Source organism: Kockovaella imperatae, assembly GCF_002102565.1.
Source record: "Kockovaella imperatae strain NRRL Y-17943 chromosome Unknown BD324scaffold_14, whole genome shotgun sequence".
NCBI lineage: Eukaryota > Fungi > Basidiomycota > Tremellomycetes > Tremellales > Cuniculitremaceae > Kockovaella > Kockovaella imperatae.
This window is the reverse complement of record NW_019028954.1, coordinates 96260-116750: the sequence shown is the minus strand read 5'-3', so window position 1 is coordinate 116750 and position 20491 is coordinate 96260. Positions and strand designations below refer to the sequence as shown.

At 51.9% G+C, this 20491-nt stretch overlaps 7 protein-coding genes across 7 annotated transcripts; 3 read left to right on the top strand and 4 right to left on the bottom strand.

The window, feature by feature from the left end:
* Positions 1–177: 177 nt before the first annotated feature.
* On the top strand, positions 178–2057 carry BD324DRAFT_653162 (elongation factor Tu GTP binding domain-domain-containing protein; the record flags this gene model as incomplete). Its single annotated transcript, XM_022018621.1, has 10 exons — positions 178–309; positions 362–371; positions 432–559; positions 609–730; positions 783–853; positions 903–1091; positions 1142–1368; positions 1418–1673; positions 1723–1970; positions 2019–2057. The coding sequence occupies 10 exons, from the start codon at positions 178–180 to the stop codon at positions 2055–2057; spliced, it is 1422 nt and encodes a 473-aa protein (XP_021868648.1).
* Positions 2058–2144: 87 nt separating this feature from the next.
* On the bottom strand, positions 2145–8487 carry BD324DRAFT_604524 (SNF2 family N-terminal domain-domain-containing protein). The gene is made up of 29 exons (XM_022013983.1): positions 8199–8487; positions 7062–8147; positions 6704–7011; positions 6287–6660; positions 6261–6265; positions 6090–6195; positions 5996–6052; positions 5737–5953; positions 5335–5694; positions 5216–5293; positions 4979–5178; positions 4852–4937; positions 4591–4813; positions 4407–4555; positions 4320–4367; positions 4224–4282; positions 4088–4186; positions 3982–4051; positions 3859–3945; positions 3480–3814; positions 3378–3441; positions 3081–3340; positions 2992–3043; positions 2911–2952; positions 2737–2872; positions 2621–2697; positions 2551–2569; positions 2472–2504; positions 2145–2421 (listed from the first exon to the last, which is right to left on the bottom strand). Exons 1-29 carry the CDS (start codon positions 8323–8325, stop codon positions 2232–2234), a joined length of 4947 nt encoding a protein of 1648 aa, XP_021868647.1. The 5' UTR covers positions 8326–8487; the 3' UTR covers positions 2145–2231.
* A 73-nt stretch (positions 8488–8560) lies between these two features.
* On the bottom strand, positions 8561–11211 carry BD324DRAFT_145410 (ferric reductase NAD binding domain-domain-containing protein). The gene is made up of 19 exons (XM_022012015.1): positions 11064–11211; positions 10940–11011; positions 10772–10897; positions 10580–10720; positions 10477–10541; positions 10414–10439; positions 10226–10373; positions 10134–10179; positions 10039–10097; positions 9941–10001; positions 9795–9901; positions 9508–9749; positions 9412–9470; positions 9325–9370; positions 9195–9286; positions 9055–9139; positions 8916–9012; positions 8717–8869; positions 8561–8675 (listed from the first exon to the last, which is right to left on the bottom strand). Exons 2-19 carry the CDS (start codon positions 10980–10982, stop codon positions 8667–8669), a joined length of 1605 nt encoding a protein of 534 aa, XP_021868646.1. The 5' UTR covers positions 10983–11011; positions 11064–11211; the 3' UTR covers positions 8561–8666.
* Positions 11212–11749: 538 nt separating this feature from the next.
* BD324DRAFT_653159 (hypothetical protein) lies at positions 11750–13419 on the top strand (the record flags this gene model as incomplete). Its single annotated transcript, XM_022018620.1, has 2 exons — positions 11750–12374; positions 12431–13419. The coding sequence occupies 2 exons, from the start codon at positions 11750–11752 to the stop codon at positions 13417–13419; spliced, it is 1614 nt and encodes a 537-aa protein (XP_021868645.1).
* A 71-nt stretch (positions 13420–13490) lies between these two features.
* On the bottom strand, positions 13491–15242 carry BD324DRAFT_145552 (ribosomal protein S5 domain 2-type protein). The gene is made up of 4 exons (XM_022012016.1): positions 15002–15242; positions 14433–14944; positions 13851–14372; positions 13491–13792 (listed from the first exon to the last, which is right to left on the bottom strand). The coding sequence occupies exons 1-4, from the start codon at positions 15031–15033 to the stop codon at positions 13563–13565; spliced, it is 1296 nt and encodes a 431-aa protein (XP_021868644.1). The 5' UTR covers positions 15034–15242; the 3' UTR covers positions 13491–13562.
* Positions 15243–15940: 698 nt separating this feature from the next.
* On the top strand, positions 15941–17316 carry BD324DRAFT_583273 (hypothetical protein; the record flags this gene model as incomplete). Its single annotated transcript, XM_022013611.1, has 4 exons — positions 15941–16449; positions 16523–16798; positions 16853–16955; positions 17020–17316. 4 exons carry the CDS (start codon positions 15941–15943, stop codon positions 17314–17316), a joined length of 1185 nt encoding a protein of 394 aa, XP_021868643.1.
* Positions 17317–18083: 767 nt separating this feature from the next.
* On the bottom strand, positions 18084–19870 carry BD324DRAFT_145390 (hypothetical protein). Its single transcript, XM_022012014.1, has 2 exons — positions 18627–19870; positions 18084–18573 (listed from the first exon to the last, which is right to left on the bottom strand). The coding sequence occupies exons 1-2, from the start codon at positions 19710–19712 to the stop codon at positions 18352–18354; spliced, it is 1308 nt and encodes a 435-aa protein (XP_021868642.1). The 5' UTR covers positions 19713–19870; the 3' UTR covers positions 18084–18351.
* Positions 19871–20491: the final 621 nt, after the last annotated feature.

Here is a 20491-nt window from a genome sequence, read left to right as displayed (position 1 = left end):
CCGTTCATCTGTCCTTCCTCATCTTCAGCAGCGAGCGCCGAATAGCCCAGTCTCAGAGATCTTCTTGGCATTGACAGAGCAGGCTATAACGCATTGGAAAGCCCTCGACACCGACGTTTGACACCCACTGAAAGGGGCAAATAGACCGCTTAGTGGCTACTTTTGAGTTCCTACATCATGGCGGACGCGATCAACGATCCCGCTGCCGCCGCGGCCTCGGCCTCCATGGTCGTACCCACTGAGGAGGTCAAAGTGGATCTGACAAAGCTCAACGCGTTGTCTCCCGAAGTCATCTCAAAGCAGGCAACTGTGAGTGCGAAGAGCCATGTCAAAAGAATTCTTGCTGACTATCGATTCACAGATTAACATCGGTGGGTTGGAAGAAGTCTGCTGATGATTGAGAGTCCATGGTTGATCAGATCTTCTCGCAGGTACCATCGGTCATGTCGCTCATGGCAAATCGTCCACTGTCCGAGCCATCTCTGGTGTCCAGACTGTCCGATTCAAGAATGAATTGGAAAGAAATATCACCATCAAGCTTGGTTACGCCAACGCCAAGGTCCGTCATGCACAACTCGCAGTCTTTCGAACTGCTGATGCCACGTCAGATCTTCAAATGCAACAACCCTGCGTGTCCCCCTCCGGGTAACTACAAATCCTTCCCATCAAGTAAAGATTCCGACCCAAAATGCGAGAGGCCAGGGTGTGGAGGTACCATGGAGTTGCAACGGTGGGTTTCGGATCTCAGAAGGCACATGATTTCATAAGCTCACAGCCCAAAGGCATGTCTCTTTCGTCGACTGTCCCGGACACGACATTCTCATGGCTACCATGTTGACTGGCGCCGCCGTTAGTAAGTCACGCGACCTTTTTCATCAAGTCCTCACTGAGACCTGTTTTAGTGAACGGAGCTTTGCTTTTGATCGCTGGAAACGAATCTTGCCCACAACCTCAGACCGGAGAACATCTGGCAGCGTTGGAAATCATCGGAGTTGATCCGAAAAACATTGTCATCCTACAAAACAAGATGGATTTGGTCAGGCAGAGCGAAGCGAACGAGCACTATGAGAGCATAAAGAAATTCGTGGAGGGTGGGTCTGATTCGCGCGCCGAAGTGCAGGATACTCATGTTGGGCTTCAGGTACCACTGCCCGACTCGCACCGATCATTCCCGTTTCTGCTCAGCTCAAATTCAACATCGATGCTGTGGTCGAGGCCCTGTGCAAAGTCGCTCCGCCGAATTACGATTTTACGGCTGATCCCCGTATGGTCGTCATTCGATCATTCGATGTCAACAAGCCAGGAGCAGAGGTCGATGAGCTCAAGGGAGGTGTAGCGGGAGGAAGTATCCTGCAGGGAGTGTTCAAGGTGAGAAATGCTCATTTTTTTGGCTTGTCGCTTTGTTGACCTTTGCCAGGTCGGCATGGAGGTCGAGATTCGACCTGGGTTGATCACTAGGGATGCCAATGGCGTGTGCACTTGCCGACCCCTGAGATCACGGATCGTTTCCCTTCTCGCCGAGCAAAACCATCTTCAATTCGCGGTCCCGGGAGGTCTGATCGGAGTGGGAACATTGGTTGACCCTGCTCTTTGTCGAGCGGATCGTTTGTTGGGTATGGTCATGTCTGCAGTTGGGAAAGGACCCTCTATATATACTGAGGTCAAGGCAGAGGGTGAGTCTTGACGATCTTTCACTTTGACATTACCTAAACCCTTTTTCAGTATTCCTGCTTCGACGATTGTTGGGAGTCAAAACGGACGATAGCAAAAAAGCCAAAGTCACCAAATTGGTCGTCGGGGAGAACTTGTTCGTCAACATTGGTGCTTCCCAGACTGGAGGACGTATCGTGGCTCTCAAGGGAGGAGACGTCACTATCGCCTTGACCACCCCGGCATGCACAGAGAAGGGCGAAAAGATCGCCCTCAGTAGACGTATCGACAAGCATTGGCGTCTGATCGGATGGGGCAAGGTGAGTAGAACACCCTCTCATGCAGATTCCGGCTGACTCCTTGTTCAGGTCAAGTCTGGTGGAGTCCTGGCTGAAGTCGTCGAGTAGGGTTCTTGAATCACGTCCTGTATAAGATGGAGCCAAAAAAGATATCGATTGTACGCATATCTACCATGCAATCTGCATATGACACAACATGGGAGCTCCGAGTCATGCTATCATGGGTCTCCAACTGGGTTCAAATGAGGATGTACAACAAGGAGGGCTGGGTCTAGGATTATATCACAATATCAATTTCAACAATTCTTCTTCGTTCCCGGTAAACAAGTCGCCGCCCTTGTGGGCCGAGCTGACGACATTGGGCATACTCGCTACCACAGTGTCGGCGTCTTCGTCCTTCAGGTAAATGCTGGTCCCGTTACGAACACCTTGAGAGAGGATTCGAGATTCGACAGTCTCAAGGGTGGCGTAACTACGCGAGATCAGGTTTTGCAAGCTCAACTACAAAGCATGAGTACCCACCAATACACTTCCGTCTCTCTCTTCTGGCCAAGGCTAGAAACCGTTTCAGCTGACCATACGCATCGAGGCGATAGCTCACCGATCGACCCTTCCAATAGCTTTTGTGCGTATCAGCACCGCAAATTTGTCGCGCCCCGCAGGAAGCTCACCTTGAAGCTCAAAGGAGTGTTGTAGAACAGGTTCAAGCAAATGCACAACCCGACAAGAAGTCAAAGTCAGACCAGAACTGTGGGAATCAGCTCTGCAACTGTGAGTTGCGGCTCACCTCTCTCGCTCCGCGTGGAGGAGGAACACGGAGATATCAGCATGCCGGATGAATTGATCGACCACGTCTTTCGTCTTGGTACCTTGGTCAAAAGAGGTGTACGAGATTCGATTCTCGCGCAGAGCTCTCTCAACGACTGCGATCTGTCAACAAATGCCGACGGATCTCACTGACTCCTCATAGAGTCTGACCAATTGGAGAAGATGACATGACGAGCTATACTCTCAGCATACTTGCACCCCGAAGCAGACTCACTTTCTGGCTCGCGGGCAAGAAACCACATCAAATGCTTGACCAGAAAATTGATCTGTTTGTCAGACTTGCATGTGCACTGGGGTTCTCACCTTGGAGCCATACTCTCCCATCATATCAATGGAGTTTACCTCCCGCAGAAGCGACAGATCAACGTATTTCAGCTGCGCCAAATCGTCTTGACGTCGTTGACGTTCGGTCTCCGCATCAGAGACTCCAACGGATTGCTCAGCTTCTTGACTTGCCGGGATATCGTCCATGGAAGAAGTCGCTCCAAGAGCTGGATTTCCTTCTTGTGACTTCATTGGGGCGGCACCGGCCAATTTGACATTTTTAATGGCCCTTGTGTCGACTGAGGACAGTAAGCGACAACAGTGAATTCGACTCACTCTCTGCACGACAGGAAGGACACTTGCGGCCCATCATCGACTTCCTATATTCTTTGAAGCACGACTAATTATGAGCATACTTATTGAAAGCCATCTGCTCACTTGACAGAAGAAGTGTCCACACTCCAGCAAGACTCCCTTAGAGTCATCAGACGACCCCATGCAGATGATACAGTCATCTCTCAGTTCATCATCCTGATCACCGGTCTTTGTTCCCAGATACTGCAGATAACGGCCCTTGACGACCATTCGACCAAGCTTCACCTCCAAATCGGCAATGTCCTTCGTGCAATCGAGGATGTCTCTGTTCACATCCTTGGTCTCTGGCGCGGTTACCAGATCGGAGATCTCTTGCAAAGCCTTGAAGTACAACACTCGGCGGTTGAACAGCTCTCGGAAAGAATCAAGCTCGGAACTAAGCGATTTGACGTAAAGCACTGCACAACTGTTAGCTCGGCATCATTCATGACCTTGAACTCACCTTGTCGTTCAATGTAATTCTTGATATGAGTCGCGGCAGATCGGGCTATTGCCAATTCCTCTGCTCGATAGTCTCCCCGAGCGATGGCTGGCAAGTAAGCTCAAGCCTTCGACAAATACTCACCATTCAAGTCGATCAGCAGGCCTTTCATGGGCCTTTTGCATTGCTTGATATCTCTTGCCTTTCGAAACGCCTGCAAGATTAGCTAGTATCAATGTTTGAGTTTTACCTGTCTCTCCTGCATGAGAGCAGCAGTCTGCTCTTCGATCTCCCCTTGAGCTTCCTCTTCGACATCCTCCTGAGCTTGCTTCGCGGCGACCGTCGTCCGCTGGAAAGTGAGCGGGGAGATGATGCCAGAATCTCACTGTCTTCTTGCCTCGGTCATCGTGCTCTGCTAGCAGACTTCTCTCCTCAAGCAGGAATTCTTTTCATCAGGCCAGAGTGAAGGCTGGCGCACCTACCTCTTCGATCTGCTATGACTGCAGCGTACGCGTTAAGTAGTGCCTCGACTGCGACATGGTCAGCTCGCACATTGTTTGAAGGCTCACTCTCTCCCTGAGCGTTGAGAGCTTCAGCGTAATACTCCTTTTCTGGATCTTCGACATCTGGTCCACTTTGCGGGTCCGTGGCTTCAGATTCGATCTTCGCAGAGAGGGCAGCAATGATTTTGTTTCGCCAAGCATAGACAAGCTCAGCCCTGAGATTCAGCACTGAAAGGACGCAAAGCCTTACTGTCCATTGAGAATCTTGACCAAAGAATTCGCCTGGGACACGGCGTCCTGTGAGAAGATGCCACTCGGCATCGAGGTGTTCTTGTCCTGCAAATCCGAAGCGTGCCTGATTGCTTTCTCTTTGCTCAATTGCTTCTCGAGCCGGTCGACAGAAGAATTGGCAACCCGCAGAGGGTTGCTCAACAGTTCCCGTCGTACAGCTTCCGCCTTCTCATAGCAATCGGCTACACGGTCAGCGGAGCTCAGACTTCACTTGACTCACTCTCTGCCTCAACCTCTTTTCGGATATGATGCACGTCGCCCTCAAAGAACCAACACTGGTGCTCGATCAAGAGGGTCTCACGAACACTAATTCCTGTCAGCCCACAAGGCTATTGGTTACGACGAACCTCTGCCTTGCCGCATTAATAGTTGCGACAGCCTCACGCTGATGCTGCGAAAGCCCTCGATCTCGGACATCCTCGTCATCACTATCCACCGAGGAGCCGCCTTCGTCCCGTCCAGCGCGACGATTCGCTAGAAGCTGCACAAGATGCTGCCGCATTGGTCCAATCTGCGCATTGATTCTCTCCCGTACTTTAGTGTATTGCTTAACCTAATCAGCCTGTGCCATCCCTCATGCTCACCAAACATGCGTTGTCGAATCGGGTATCGTCATCCTCTTTCAGCATCATCAATTGGGCCTTCCTGATCATCAGACGCATCTGCCAAGCATCAGCATGTCCCAGTACGATGATGCACCCACCTGAGCTCTGGATTCGCTGATGAATTCCTGAGAATGATCATTCTTCATCTTGTCAAGCGCTTCCGTCATGGTCATGAGCTGACGACCCAAATTGAGACGTTCGGCGCGGATTCCAGGTCCTGCGTTGAGTTGACCAACCTGCAAATGGGTGCAAATTTGCCTCAGATGAACGAGACAGGAGCGAAACAAAGCTCTGTCTAATACCCAGTCCGGATCTCGGACCGCTATATCATCGTGAGGTAAGTGAAGAAGCTCGCGCTGACGGTCGAGTGTGTCATTGTAATAGGCCACCTCGACAGGTGAAAGCTCGATTGGAACGACGTATCGAGATTGACGGGGCAGATTAAACTCGCCAGCCACCTGCTCTATTTAGTGTGTTGCCTGGACAGCGCTTGCACTCACCGCTTTCTTGGTTGTTCGAACAGCTAGAGACTGGAACAAGCCTTCGAAAGAGAAGCGCATGGAGGGTTGCTGAAGTCGATGCCACAGGCGATTATCTTTGGGAATGACTGGTACACGCAAGAATTTGAGCGATCCCATGAGATCTTTAATGTCATTTCTCGCTGGGGTTCCGGAGACAGCGAGGGAGTGCCGTCGGGGAATGAGAGATACCATGTTGCTGTGAGATGTCAGAATCACCGAATTCTTGTGGAAGACTCACGCAGCATCCGATGAATCACCATGTAGCTGGACCTCGTCCATGATGACCCTCCACCACCTGCGTGGTCAGCTGAGTATAGAATTGGATGACTCACTCGACCATGACTAGCGGGCTCCTAGGTCTCTCTTCTAGTCCATACGCGGCATTCGTTCGTCGAGCGCGCGGAGGCGCCGGCAGAGCCACCTTGAGATCGGAAGATACTTGCAAAGTCAGTGTATCAATACCAAGACACCTCACAATCACTACAGGGATGTCAGCTTTCTTCAATCAGTCCCGCTACAGGTCGCTCACTTATATGTTGTCACCACCACATCGTGAGCTCTGACGTATTCGACGAACTTGCGCTGACAGAAATGCAGCGAGGTCTCCTCGTCATCGTCCTGCTCTTCCTCTTCGTCTTCGGACGTCTCTTCATCAGGATCCTTCTTGACTCGGGATCCCCTGTTTGACTTCCTGTATTTTGCCTTGACTTTCATATACTCTGCAAGCTTCCGCTTGGCAGATTTAGCTTCTCTGGCCTTGATCCTGGCGGCTCGAGTTTTGCCTATACCCTTCTGCAACGACTTCCATCCCTCGTAAACACACACCCGGAGTTCAGGAGCATGTCGCCGCATTTCTGATACCCATTGTTTGAGCAGCGAAGGAGGGGTGACAATCAAGGTGGCCTGGACGGTGAGGTGAGCACTGCGTGGAGCATCCTCCACTCACGCCAACCTCGGTGACACTGAGCTTTGCCTCCTCGTCCCAAGCTGTGGCGCCTTCAAAAGCCTCCTTCTCAGCTGCTAACCATTCAGCATACTCCATGGCGCTGTCCCTGTCCTCTGGCAGCGGAGCGCCTCTCAAGAGGTCGATCACAGGCACAATTCCGGCTTGGTCATCAACCATCTCATGCCCCGCCGGAATCTCAACCTTGACAGCATTGGCGATCGAGAGGTGAGAATTGGTTGTTCGTGGAATCGACCGAGGATGTGCGTGGAGCATCACCAAAGCCATGGCTTCGATGGTTTTGCCGAGTCCTGATGATGGTCATCAGCAATCTATCAGTCGAAGCGAACGCTAGACGTACCCATCTCCTCACAGAGCATGGTCCCCTGAACATTAGACAGATCTACCACGCAAGGCAATTTGGCAGATTGAATGATGTTCTTGTCGACCGCCTTCCCTTTGCCCTGGTCTGATTCGTCTCGAGCGGTGTGCACAATATCGCCAGTGGTTCTTCTGAAAGCAATCTGACCATGTCCTTCAATATCGTAGGTTTCCCAAAATCCTCTCGGATCTTGGTTTGCTTGCTGAGGGAGTGGAGGAACGATATTTGAGCCCTCTCTCTGCAACAGTAGACGGAGTGTGCGGGCCTGAAAAGGCAGAAGGGAAGACTTCATTTCTGCCGGTTGAAGACTGCTGGCATTAAAATGCAGTGGGTGATCTGGAGCGGGCTGAAGGCACGTGAAGAAATATTGGAGGGCTTGAGCTCGGGCTTTAGACTCGGAAAGCTGTCTCGATGGTGTGGGACTAGGGATCAGGGAGTGTAAGATCAAGCCTAGCATGTCTCTCCCAATCTCGGGGAGTGGCGTCGTGATAGCTTTCCAATCCGCAAAGACCTCGACTGTAACGAGGATCTTGATTTCTATGCCGGATCCTGCACCTTCTCCATCTGGAACCCAGCAGATCTTGACCTCCGTCTCCATGAAGAACCTCTTCAGAGAGTCCCTGTATTTGACTTTTCTCGACGGGGATAGGTCTGGGTCCAAAGCGAGAATGGCAGTCAGCCAATGTTGCATGTCCTGGGCTGACGAATGCGGCATCCACTCTTTTGCGGCTTGGACAGGTAGATCCTTGATTCTCAAAATGGGCCTGGGCTGGTACAAGGGGTGAAGGAGGACATTGACGAGCCCTCGTTGATAAGAGTAGTATCCCTCGTTTTTGCCCGCATCAATAAGACCACGCGTGGGTGGCTGTAGCGTTAGAGGTGTCATGGGATCAATCGCCGTCGAGAGGGACGTCCGCATGAGGTCGAACATCTCGTGGGCTGGGTTGGCTCGCGGAGGGGCATTGTACCTCTGTTCCCAGGGTTCTGGAGGTCGGAGCGCAAAGTCGAGGTTGAGTGTCGACAAGTGGAACAGGGAAGTGTCCAAGCTCGAAGTGGATGCAGTAGCTATCAAGGAAGATCAGCAGATCGGATAAGGGGATATGATCTCATGCTTACGCGGGGGAGCCCCTAAGGCTGTGCGAATCCTCAAAGTATCCCTCACAGCCTTCTCTAGCTGACGAAGATCATACCGGTGGTGATCGAGCTCGTAGACGACCGAGCTTTGGGAAGGGAGGACTGACATGGCTTACACTGCTGACTGGTCAAGCCATGCAAGCAGGCCCAAGCGAGCGCTATATCGAGCTCACTCGAGCTAGAAGCCACCCAGCACCCTTCTTGTGTCAAGTATGAGAAGAGACGAGATAATGCGCACAAACGCAAACTTTTGAGAGATGCGAAGTGGAGGTTGATTCAACTTTGGATAACCGGGGGAGTTTTGCCACCCGATATGATGGATGTAATCGAGGGGTCCAGGGGAGCCTGACAGTCACTGATCATGCATAGCTGTACAGCGATTTCGACTATGAGTCATACAGGTGAAGTGAGAGACGCAGGTCGCGTTGCGCTCAGGACGCCGAGAGCCGTTCAGAAGTTCTATAGGGGATCAGCAGTGGAACGTTTTCTGCCACACTGACTTCTTTGCCAAAGATGAAGCGGCATCCCATGGGCGAAGTATACTTGTTACTCATCTGGTGCAAAGTCTTGGACAGCATGGGTGGACCACAAAAGAACACCCCACAGTCAGTGTCAGGGTGTTTGTTGGCGATAGACTCAAACACTCGATCCCACTGCGTAGTTCTCAGCATGCTTTAAGACCTCCAGCCACAGACTCACGTTGGGCCTGCCGAAATGGGTTGGTGCTCGAAGATTGGTGATAGAGTCTTTGTCTGCACCGACATCTTGGATCAAGAGATTGTTCATCTTGTTTTCACTTGAGGAACTCGTCAGTTGTGTCGGTCTTGAACCCGCTTACTCAATGCGAGCAGTTAGATAGATGTGAATCTCGATCTTGTGCCCTTCATCCTCGGCTTCGACGGCCTGAAGAAGGGAATGAAACCCTACAGTCCAGGTCAGAACGTCGATCGGCGAATGTCGATCGGCTTGATCCCTCACACTCTGCTGAGCCAAAGTCCCGGATGACCCAGACAAAGTAGACTTTGCTCAGGCGCGTCTTTTTGTCCTTGCCAAACTTATTCAAGCGGTACCTGATGCCGATGAGCAATGAACGCAGCACCGAGCTCACCAGATCGACTTGAGGATGGAAGCGAACGGTGTGACGCCGATACCAGCTGACCGTACCGTCAGCATACTTCATGATATGGTTGCCCACCTCCAACCAGCAGAACTGTCTCAAATTTGGTGAAGTCTTCGCTTGCCGATCCAAACGGTCTGCATCGCATCAGACATAATCCAGCGTCGAGCTCACCCATCGATCATGATCCGAGGTAACACTTTGCCCACAGAAGGCGAAAGCACGAGCTCTCGTGCCCCTCCCGTCTCCTCAATCTTCTTCTGCTGCGAGTCCCCGAGATCGGCCCCGAGAGCTTTCGCAAAGGCTGTGGTCCAATCGCCCACCACTCGGATATGCACGGAGATGTAGTCTTCCTCTGGAGCGGAAGTGAGAGTGAACGGGTGATACTGAAAGTAGCTGATCTCGGGGCAATTGATCTGTAGAACATCAGTCCGGACTTATAGTCTGACGTTCGTTCTCACAAATATGTATTGGCCGGCGCGACGAGTCGTGTGATCTTTCTTGATTTGGACTTCAATGACCTTTGATGGATGTTGAATGACCTTTGAGATGTAGGTGATGTGTCGAGCTCATAGGTCAGAATGGTCTCTGCATCTCGCACGCTCACCTCTGACCTCACGTAGGATCCGCTCAATGATCCAGACAACGCCTCCAGGGATGAAGTATTTCTGCATTTGTCAGCCTGAACAAGGATCGTGAGCATACCCAGAAAACTCCAATCTGACCGGCAGAGCAGAAAGGGGGACGATCAGGTTGAATCATACCTGCCAATTAGGGCAGTCTTCCCTTGAATCGCTCACAAAACATGCCGTGTAGCTGCCAGCCAATGAAGAATAGGACAAAGAGCTGCCCAGCGTCGCGTTCAGCAGACGACCTTTTCTACGCCACGTACATGATGCGAGTACCAAAATCTCTCAAAGTGAGATCGTCTGTTCTTCTCCGTGGCGAAGAAGACCATGATGCCTAGGATCGCAGTCATTACCCAGCCTGTGACGCCGGGTCCGGTCGCAAAGTTGTACATGAGGAAACCGGTAAAGCCGCTGGGATCTCAGCCAGAGAAGCCTTTTCAAGCGTGCTCACGACTTTGAAGCAATGGCCAGCTTTGCCTGAAAGTTATCAGATAAGCCAGAGACATGAACTCACAAAGTTGACCATGTGCGCAATGATGTGAACCAAGCTGTAGACGACGATCGCCCATCCCACTTGTTCTGGGCATGTGAGCCAACCTCGAGTTGTACAAACCCACTATGAAACGAAATGCTCCTGTCGAACGGTATGATATCGTTCAGAGGGGTCCTTCGGAGTAACGAGATGAAGTTCCGACATACGGGCAAAAGAATGAAAGCGACGTCGATGTGAAGGATCTGAGCAGCACCACGAGCAATGACTGTGGGAGGTGTCGTCAGAGGGGGACAAAGAGGCATGGGACCTTCCTCACCATAGGTTGACCCGAAGATGGCTCTAGCGCCAACGAAATTGTCCTTGAGACTGTAATTGACGAGAGCAAAGGCAAAGCCGACCAAGTTGAGGATCGTCCATGTCGCCATGAAGAAGTGCTTAGCCCCTGTATCGAGATTAGATGGCCTTTCCCACACGCGCGACTTACCTTCATTCACAATCCATACGGACACCCGTCCAGCTATGGTCATCCCGTTTTTGGCAGGACCATTAACAGTCTCTGTCTCCTCTTTGAGATTCGACATGGTATGAGTAAGACCCTGCAGACGAACCTTTTCCGTCTTGTTTCTATTCAAGAAGGTCGGTCCCTCCCTCACGGATCTGTCCGGTTCCACGAAGTCGATGCTCTTCCCCGAGTCGAGGGTCGGTCGGCGCTCTAGGACGTGGCTATCGAGAGTCGAATTGGACAAGTTGTTCATCATCAGTGGGACTGGCATCGCTTCGAAGGACACATTGGAGCCTCGGAGCATTCGTTTGGGAACTCGGGAGAGCCTCGCGGCGAGTGAGGATGGCATGATATGAGGTTCAGAGGAGCTAGACCTGAATGAAGAGATGAGATCAAATGAGTAGCGACCAGAGGTCGTAGAGGACAAGGCATTCATATTGACCCAAAATGCGTCGAACAGCATGAGGAACTTCTCCATGACGACCATCTTTCCTTGACTACGTGTCCTAGCCTTGAGGCGCTGTTGCACTCATCGCAGCGCCAGATGTCTTTAGAAACGAGACGACACTCGTCCCTCCTTCCCGTGGTCCAGACACCACTATACCAGCCCATGATGCAGAGATCGGGGACGATGCGTTGAGGAAGGACCGACTAGTAAGGCGAGCTACGAAAGATGGTTTCCCAGCTCAGTTTGATACAGCTGACGTAATCAAACGCGGTGGTCTGTGCGCGAAGCCTTGGACTTTTTGGCGTACATGCAACCTTCTGTTCAGTGTCGATACTTTGGTCTCCATGTCATGTTCTGCCTTGACACCACCAAGGCGCATCATCAAGATCACATCTGATCCTCCATCTACCTTTGTATCTCGAAAAGATCCCAGAAGGACCCCAACGCATCCACATCTGGATTTACCCATTTCTCCATGGTCTCGCGCGACGGCGGTGGCGGCGGTGGCAGCGGCGACAGCTAGTACAACGACGACGACAGTGGAAGCCCCCTCGTCAACAAGAGTTGCTGCCGGTGCTGACTCTTTACCTCACGCGTCGTCTTCATCGTCATCTCCTCGGCATAGACCTATGGAGCTTCCCCCAAATCCCGAATCTCCTCTAAAAACTAGACGCGAGCGATCGGAGAGTATCGTCTGCTTGTCCTCGCCTGTCAAATCTAGTCGACTGGGGTCGGACTCAACCTCGGCACATAGTATGAAAGGAAAGGGAAAGCATAGAGAGGAGATGGATGATTCGGACGAAGATAGAATACCTCCATTGTCAGAAGCGCTAGACATGGGAGACATAGGGGGCGGGGGCAGGAAGCAAAGTGTTCTGGAGTTGCAGGACACGGCGAAGAGGTGGATCGGAGCAGATACGAGGATGTCTGAAAGGAGGAAACGAGATGATACCAGACAGTCTCGATTAGGTGGGATTCTCCGCGTGGCCGATCTCCTGAGTCTAGTCTGATCTGCGTTTCTGTAGCTGAACTGCAAGCGAAACGGCGTAAAGTCTTTCTATCGCCATCGCCATCGGCATCCCCTGGTCCCATGGCAGATGAGTTAGGATCTTCAGTACCGCAAACTTCCGACAGTATCACTCAGCCGACGACCCCATACGACCGTGTTGACTTTGCCCTGGGGAATGAGGTAGCGGACAGTGGCGCTGAATTGGAATGGTCGCCAAGTCCTGTTGGCTCTCCTCGGGATATCAAGCACGGCATCCCGAAACCATCTGGAGAAGGGATGGAAGGAATGATGTCGGCGAGACGCGAGCTTGTTCTCCAGTCCCCTCCACCTGACATATCGAACGCGTCAATAACGGAGTCAGAGGAGGTGGCACATCCACCATCGCCGAAGTTAGACAAAGGCAAAGGCAAAGGCAAAGAGGCGTCTCTTGCCGACTTATTCCAGAATGATGACGGAGACACGGCTGATCGAAGACGACTCGATGAGTTGAACGGACATTCGCAATTCGAGGGTCAGGACGACTTCGATTCTGCTTTCATGGACGTTGACCCGGATTCATTCACGTCGTCCTCGGGACCGAGTCTCTCCAAAGCAGTAACCCCAGATGACGACCCGAGCATCCCCGATGGCTTGGAGGATGAAAATTCGATTCTCCCTCTTACACAGTACGATCTGAGTGGAGTGGATTTGTTTGATGATGACGACGATTTCGGCCTCTTAGGTATGACTGGACCTAGTGAAGTTGAGCCTCTGTCCAAGACTGGGGGAGTCGTCAGTCCCATTGTGCTGATTCACGAGCTTCCCGAGGAGTACGCGGATTTCTTCAGGGAACATTGGAGGCGGGGAGCAGACTCGTCCAAGGCTATGCAGATGGACAGCCCAGATAGAGGGAACACGAAGCGACGTGCAAACGCCTCAAGTTCTAATGCGCGAGGGAAGCCATGGAAGTCATTCGGTGGACGGAGAAAGTATTTTGGGAAGCGTAGAGCCAGAGGCAAGGCGTAACACGAGAGGTGTGGTACAAGTAGCATAATATCATGCAGGAGACACATGGGCAACTCGTCACAGCAGTCATCATCAACAGTATAAGAGCGAGCACTTATTCGTCTCAGCATCATCATCATAGTCATCATCGTCACCTGTCGGTTCTACTTTCGCTTTTTCTTATCCTTGTCTTTATCCTTTGACACCTCATCGAGGAAACCGCCAACCTGTAAGGCGTCCCGTGCAGCTTGGTTGATATGCTTGAAACGGTCTGCACCGAGGAGTGTGCCGCCATACCACCGCGTTACGACGACCAGGACGTTATCGAGCTCAAGGATCTCCAGGAGATGTTTAAGTCGTGATCCAGCTTGTGTCTCGCCATCGTCATCATGGTCTGTCGTCGTCGGATGAATGTCAGCCGAGGCCCTCTGATCATACCAATGTTCCCTCACCCGTTGTGGTCACTTTACCAGCTGCCCCACCTACGTCCCTGACTACGCGATACGCAAAGATAGCGGGATGGGCAGCCCTCGCGATCTTTTTGTCGCTCAGCAATTCGTGAATGATCAAAGGGACTTCTCGTTCATCTGTAATCCTGACTGCGTGTCCTACGAACGTAGATTTTCGATCGACGATAGGCTCCGAATGATGTATCTTGAGTCCAGCTGAAGGTTCACCTTGAGCCTCTGTCGATCCATTGGGATGAGTGGCAGTGTACGAGAACGTAGGTCGGGATGGTGAAGGACGAGAGAGGTGATTTCCATCGTCGACGTCTTCTTCTTCTTCCTCTTCCCTCGTCGTCGGAATAGGCTTTGATTGTCGCTCTTCTTCTCGCTTGGCACTTGCTGCTAGGTGTGCAGCGTACCATTTTCGGCAGAGAATCTGAACATGGGTCAGGCCTTCGAACACGCACACGTCACCAGGGGTAAAGGGGACGCCGGAGGAGGAGATATAGGTGCGGGTGATGTCTCCGACTGCGTGAGAACCGGAATAAGCATTTCATTTGACTCGTTGTCATGTCCCTCTAGACTCACACAGTCCAGAATCGATGGGGAAAGATCCGAGGTATCTGCCCAATAATTGGAGCTGAGGCGGGCCTCGTGTTGGATAACTAGGTCCAAGACTGACCAAGATCCGCATGAGCGGTGCAGATGTTGGCATGTCCTCAGACTTTACGCCTTCCAATGTATCGTTTGGTTCCCATAATGGAATTGACAGTTCATACCGTATGCGATCAATCGGGGAAATGCCAAGGTTTTCATGTAGTACAGCATCGGTCCAAGCTTCAGACGGATGAGATTGACTATGCCGACTAGACGCAGTGTTGAGTCCGTTGACCAAGTTGAAAGACGCGTCCTCATGTTCGTCTCGAGATTCAATGATGGATGCTGGACGAGAGGTCACGGCTGCGAGCTTGATAGCGTCGGAAGAATAGATCGATACAAGCGCTTCGAGCTCGTATCCTATAGCTAGGAGATGCGCTTCAGAATCATCTCGATCGGTATGTGTCAAGTGTTTAATGAGCTGATGAGCTGGGGAGTCAGTGCTTGACTAATTTGATTGGACGGGCAGCTCGAAGACCACCACCACCACCACCACATACCAGGGCCACCCTCTCCCTTTCATATTCTTCATCGTGACTCGCAGCGTCTAGGGAACCCAGCTCAGGCGTCAAACTTCCACTTCGAAAATCTGGAATCTTGGTTCGCTGGAATGCTGATCGAGCAGCTAGTGAAGGCGGAGGTGAATCATGGAATGTCAATGTTTCCAGGGCCTGATGGAGAAGAGACGAGGTTGTACCGGTAGAAAGTTGGGATGGGGATGATTTATCGCTAGGAACTCGAGTATGCTGCGATCGCTCATCGCCTGCACCATGAGGAGGATCGGCCACCATAGTATATAGGATAGACTATAAGCCCGAGATGGTCATGCTCAACAAGGGACACTCAAGGTACACCTTTGGAATGAACAATGGTTGCTAACGAGTTCGTCACCCAAAAAAAAAGTGTGGCACTTGGCGGTCGATCGGGCGAGGCGTGGCCCTAGTGCTGGGGATGGGCGTACGAGCTTGGACTAAGGGCAGCCATGCGAAGAGGATGCCAGGCGACTATGGGTGGAGCGCGGGAGAGGTCATTGAGTCTGCAAGGACCCGGGACCGATCCGTCACGTTCGCATTGCCAACCTTTGCTTGTCTCGATCTCGATCCTGGCACAATTCCCTCACTCCATTAAAAGTGCGAGAGGCCGGGGGTTCATACATGGACCATGTATATCCTCTCCTTCTCTCAATTGACCAAGCCCATTCCGCTTGGCTTGTATGGCTGTCGAGCCTTACTCATTCATCAACCTCGTAACAGCCCCCCAATTCCCCCGTCCACCCCTGCCGCCGCTGAGCTTTTGTGTCCCGAGTGATGCCGGCATATTTCCCGTCCGAAATGCCAAAATTGCTCAACTGCTATCTCATCTTTTCTGGATCTGTCCAAACCCTTCATATCACGACCTTCGAGCTCCGTCCTCTGGGCTTAGAGGGGCTCTTCTTCACGATGCTCCCTCTTCCAGGTTCTTCGAAGAGACGAGCGCGGCCTTCTTATCCTTATCCTCCTCAATCTCCCTCTACGACTTCCCTCATCAACCTTCTTCGAACCCGAACACGATTGACAAATTTGGCCGTGTTCATTTTATGCCTCACGTTGATCATCTCCCTCTTGTTCAACGTCTCGGGATACTTGGCTGGATCAGAGAGACGTATGAGGAGCTCATCGATGGGATATGGATATGGATATGATGGAGTGGAAGACGCGAAAACTCACGTTCCAGCAAGTATAGAAGCGACGATTGATCGAGATCCAAAACTTGGTCTGTTGGACCATTTGATTCTAGTGCCAGGTCACGCCTTGTGGATCGGACATGACGCAGTCTCGGTGGAAGATGATGAAGATTGGATCTTGGAGCCGATACAGAAGGGAGGAAGTGTCAAGACGTACATACAGCACGTGAGAGAAGGTGTGAAGCAGTTGAAAGAGGATGAAAAGGCTTTGTTGGTGTTTTCGGGGTGAGTCCTTGTCGTCACGAGGTTACTCTCCTTGGGGGAAGCATGCTGACAGCTCTCGCGTTGTGCTTCTCAGTGGTGCTACTCGACCTCCACCATCACCATTATTGACGGAATCTCAAACGTATTTATCTCTCGCGCAAACACTGTCTCTCATCCCTTCCACTCCATTCCCACCACATTCAACCGCATCCAATCACGATCCTCTCCCTTTGAATGCTCGGACGACCACTGAAGAGTACGCGTTGGATTCGTATGAGAATTTATTGTTTGCCCTTGCGCGGTTCAAAGAGTTCACTGGCCGATGGCCAGTTAAAATCACTGTGGTAGGGTACGGCATGAAGAGGAGAAGGTGGGTGTAGGGATCGTCCAGATACACGAAGTGAACTGATCACACGAGGAACAGATTCGAACAACTTCATCGTGCTGCTATACGATTCCCTCTCGAACACTTTGACTATGTTGGGATCGACGATGAGGGAGATACGACAGAGCACTATGCTGGCGAGGTGAGCCGACGGCGTCTTTCCGCTCTCTGAGTTGTTTGGCTGATGATCTCTTCCTACGCTACAGCTGCAATACGGTTTCGGTCCATTTGTTCATAATCCTTCAGGCTGTCACCCACCACTATCCACCAAGCGATTACTCAGAAACCCATTCATACGATATCATCCGTACCACACTTCCGTACCGGAACTTTCAGATCTCTTCGAATGGTGCCCTCCGACGAGATCTGTAGATCTTCCTGCGGCGGAACAAGAAGGGTGGGACCTGAAAGATGGTGGAGCCGTCGTCGAAGGTTTCGAAATCTTTAGAGGTTGGGTACCGTGGGATGAGGATCTGACCACTTGGGATCGGGAGAGGTACTGAGACGTGTTTTCCGGGACTCATGTCGGGAGGTCGACGCCCACCCGAGCAGTCATTGTTGTAGTAGCGTCCATCATCTTATACCTGCCATTTTTTTAAGCATTGCATTGGGTGATCGTTTAGTCCATCGAGACCAGAACTCTAGCCTCAGAGCCTCATGTCCGCGGCTAGAATTGACTGCTGGCCGGTCGTGAACACAATCACGTTTCATCAGCGAAGAGCTATTTATATTGGATGTCAATCCAATTCGCCAAGCCATGACGTGACCGCGACTGCGATGCTATGAACAAACTTGACCACGTCTCGAGACACTATGCATGCCCCGAGTAAAAGGGTGTTTTTCGTGTGTGTTTTTTCTCAACTCTATACTACATAAAGACAAACCAGACAACGCTACATACTCTGACAAAACGCTTGCAATCATCTTCCCCTCGTGTATCGTGGAAGAAAGCAAAACAAAGAAAAAATCATCTCCATCGACGGTCCAAAGATCCTATCGCTAGGCTCACCCAAACGAGAACATGTACCCCTTGCGTGTTGTGAAGGGAAAGAGGTTGGAAAGGTAGAGGAACAGGTACATGTTGACTCGAGGGTTCGCGGGATGGATGAGGCGGTCGAGGTGAAAAAGGGTGAGAGAGAGAACAAAATTCGGACGAGGTTTGGGGGGAAACAAGGGATGGTGGTAATGTGTTGATGGTTGTGTTTTTAGGGCCGACTATCAAAGCCGTTCATACCCCGTATCTATACCTGTTCGAAGAACAGGCTAATCCATTTGTCGTGGACAAAGAACTGATTTGGAAAACAAAACCTCCAGGATTTTGAGCTGCGCCGCAGGGAAGGCGGCGGCGCTGCGTTTTGGAGTTGTTTTTCATTCATGTCGGATTGTAGACTCGGTATGATCGGATGGTGGGGGAGGTGAGTCGGAAAGGAGAAAGTTGAGATGTTAGACGTGGATCGGAATCCAGACTAGCGGTGGAAAAGTCTCGGGGGAAGCGCAAAGCGACCCCTTGTTTATTGAGTGCCGCGGATGACCGGGGCTTAGACGAGACTTCCATTCTCCGCTCGGGACTGGATTCGACCTTGTGCACGGGCAACAGCAGGCGCGACGCCGTGTCGCTTTGCATCGACCAGAGGTCCGTCAGAGTGGATACCCTGGCGATGACGCTCGAGGTCGTGGAGTCGAGAGAAACCTCGCTTGCAAGAGGCGTGGGGGCATTGATGGGGTTTCGATCTCATGGGGTTATGTGTTTGAACGTGGGACTGAGGAGGAGGGTTAGCGAGAAGGGTCTAAAATGTATGAAGATGCTACTCACTTTGAGGTTGAAGGCGCGTGCAAAGCCTCGCCCACAGATCTGGCACTTATGTCTCTTCTTGGGGTCATCAGGAGTCTTGCCAGGTACATAGCCTCGACCGCCGCCGTGAAGGTTGGTAAGACCGGTGAGCGCTGGCTTGACGTCCGAGTCGCCCATATCGGTATCTGCTTCCGAGTCGAGTTCATTCTCCCCTTCGACGCTACTGGCTAAGGCGGTGGCCACCGTGGGCTGAACCTTAACAGGAATGGGTTGGAGCGGCGCCGCGGTGATGATCTCAACATTGGGCATAGGTGCGGCAGGAACCATTTGAATGGGAGCAGAGAAGCTCGGTGTAGTTGGAAAGGTGGGCGACGTAGTCGATTGAGTTGAGGTCGACGTCCTGGACCACATGGCGGGAGCTTGCATAGATGCAGTGGAATGCATCGAGAGAGATCGTTGATGTTGAGCACGAGCAAGCACGGCATCATGAGCCTGCATGTGGGCCTGAGCTTGAGCGTGAGCCATTGCGGCCGTGGCGGAAGCGGCAGGCGCGACAATAGGCATGGTGCCAGTGGCAGCGGGTTGAGGCGCTGAAAAGGAATAGGGTTGGAAAGAGGGGGCGAACGCTTGGTAGGAAGACATCATGTTGGTAGACATGTCTTCTTTCTCGGGCATGGAAATGGATGCGAGGAAAGCTTCAATCTGTTCGTTTTGTAACGAGGCGGCGGCGGCTGCTTGTTCCTCGGCTTGAGCGGCGAGAGCCTTGTAGTGAAGGTAGCGTTGAAAGTGGTGATTACTGAGAGCGATGGCGTCTGTGGTGGAGGGTTCGTTGACGTCTAGCTCGAGACTGCCTGCTCCGAAAGGATATGAGAAAGCTGGAGGCGTGCCTAGAGTGGTAGATGATCTAGGAGATGTCTCGATGGAGGTCGAAGACGACGCGGTGATGGATGGCGCTTCGGGTGAACAGTGGGTAAAAGACTCGATATCAAATTCGACGTCGCTGTCTGGGGGTGATGGGAATGTGGTGTAGGCAGGGGGAGGAGCAGGATGGATCTTGTCGAGGGAGGAGAGGAAGGAGAGAGGCGCGGCGTTGGCAATGGTAGCCATTGGATCGCCGACGTGAGATGTGGTAGCGAGTCGACGAGGAAAAGGGGTGGGGGGTGAAGGGAAAATGAGTGGATTTGGCGCCCGAAAAGGTCCCAAACACTTTCTGCTCTTTCTACGGTGAAAGGAGAGGTTTCTAACAAAGGGGTCACTCTGTGTGATACAGAGCCCAGTCACTAGGTATCGACGATCAATCAAGTCGATGAGATACGAGGGTAAGTAGGTCGATGAACTGCGTGTTATATGTATGATTTGATAGAGATGGGCGGCGAGTTGTTACAGGGTGAAGGGGCAGAGCGTGGGAGAAGGGGGAGTTGTTGCTATTTTTGATCCGTTCTGTTTTCGCCTGGCGAGCTGAGAGAGCTAGACGCGCAATCCCAAGGTCGAAGCTGTCGAAGTCGTTGCTGGGTTCTGTTGGCAGATGCTGTGTTCCTACTACCACGTACCACAGAAACAAAAAGAGTCCAGACCGTCGTCAAATCGATTGAAAGTGGAGAGAAGAGAGATGAAGAGTGAGATGACAGAATTCGAGGGGACGAGGGGGGGGTTGGAAAAGGTCAAAGCGGTGCAAATGAGCCAGGATTACCCAAAGTGGTAAGACACCAAATAAACAGCGGGTGGGCGGGGTTATGTTTCAATTTTACCGCGTCTCGTGTGTGAGGCACTGTGGCGGGGGGAGGGGGGACTGTGTGGTTGCAACGCACACACACACACAGAGAAGGGGGAAACGGTGGGACATGAGAGATGGGACGTGTGGGTATAGACCATGCATCAGGGTATGT

Bases quoted from the DNA above. Each gene is read 5' to 3' on its own strand.
- BD324DRAFT_604524 (XM_022013983.1), bottom strand. From the start codon at position 8,325: ATGTCAGTCCTCCCTTCCCAAAGCTCGGTCGTCTACGAGCTCGATCAC. The intron at 3,044-3,080 runs GTGAGAACCCCA...TCTGACAAACAG, and splicing joins TGGGAGAGTATGGCTCCAAG to ATCAATTTTCTGGTCAAGCA. The intron at 2,953-2,991 runs GTGAGTCTGCTT...CTGAGAGTATAG, and splicing joins TCTTGCCCGCGAGCCAGAAA to CTCGTCATGTCATCTTCTCC.
- BD324DRAFT_145410 (XM_022012015.1), bottom strand. From the start codon at position 10,982: ATGACCATAGCTGGACGGGTGTCCGTATGGATTGTGAATGAAG. The intron at 10,098-10,133 runs GTGAGCGATTCA...CCTAATTGGCAG, and splicing joins GCAGCTACACGGCATGTTTT to GTATGATTCAACCTGATCGT. The intron at 9,287-9,324 runs GTGAGCTCGGTG...CATCGGCATCAG, and splicing joins TCCATCCTCAAGTCGATCTG to GTACCGCTTGAATAAGTTTG.
- BD324DRAFT_145552 (XM_022012016.1), bottom strand. From the start codon at position 15,033: ATGAAGAATATGAAAGGGAGAGGGTGGCCCTG. The intron at 14,945-15,001 runs GTATGTGGTGGT...AAATTAGTCAAG, and splicing joins AAAGGGAGAGGGTGGCCCTG to CACTGACTCCCCAGCTCATC. The intron at 13,793-13,850 runs GTGAGGGAACAT...CGACGACGACAG, and splicing joins TGGTAAAGTGACCACAACGG to ACCATGATGACGATGGCGAG.
- BD324DRAFT_145390 (XM_022012014.1), bottom strand. From the start codon at position 19,712: ATGGCTACCATTGCCAACGCCGCGCCTCTCTCCTTCCTCTCCTCCCTC. The intron at 18,574-18,626 runs GTGAGTAGCATC...CCTCCTCCTCAG, and splicing joins CACGCGCCTTCAACCTCAAA to TCCCACGTTCAAACACATAA.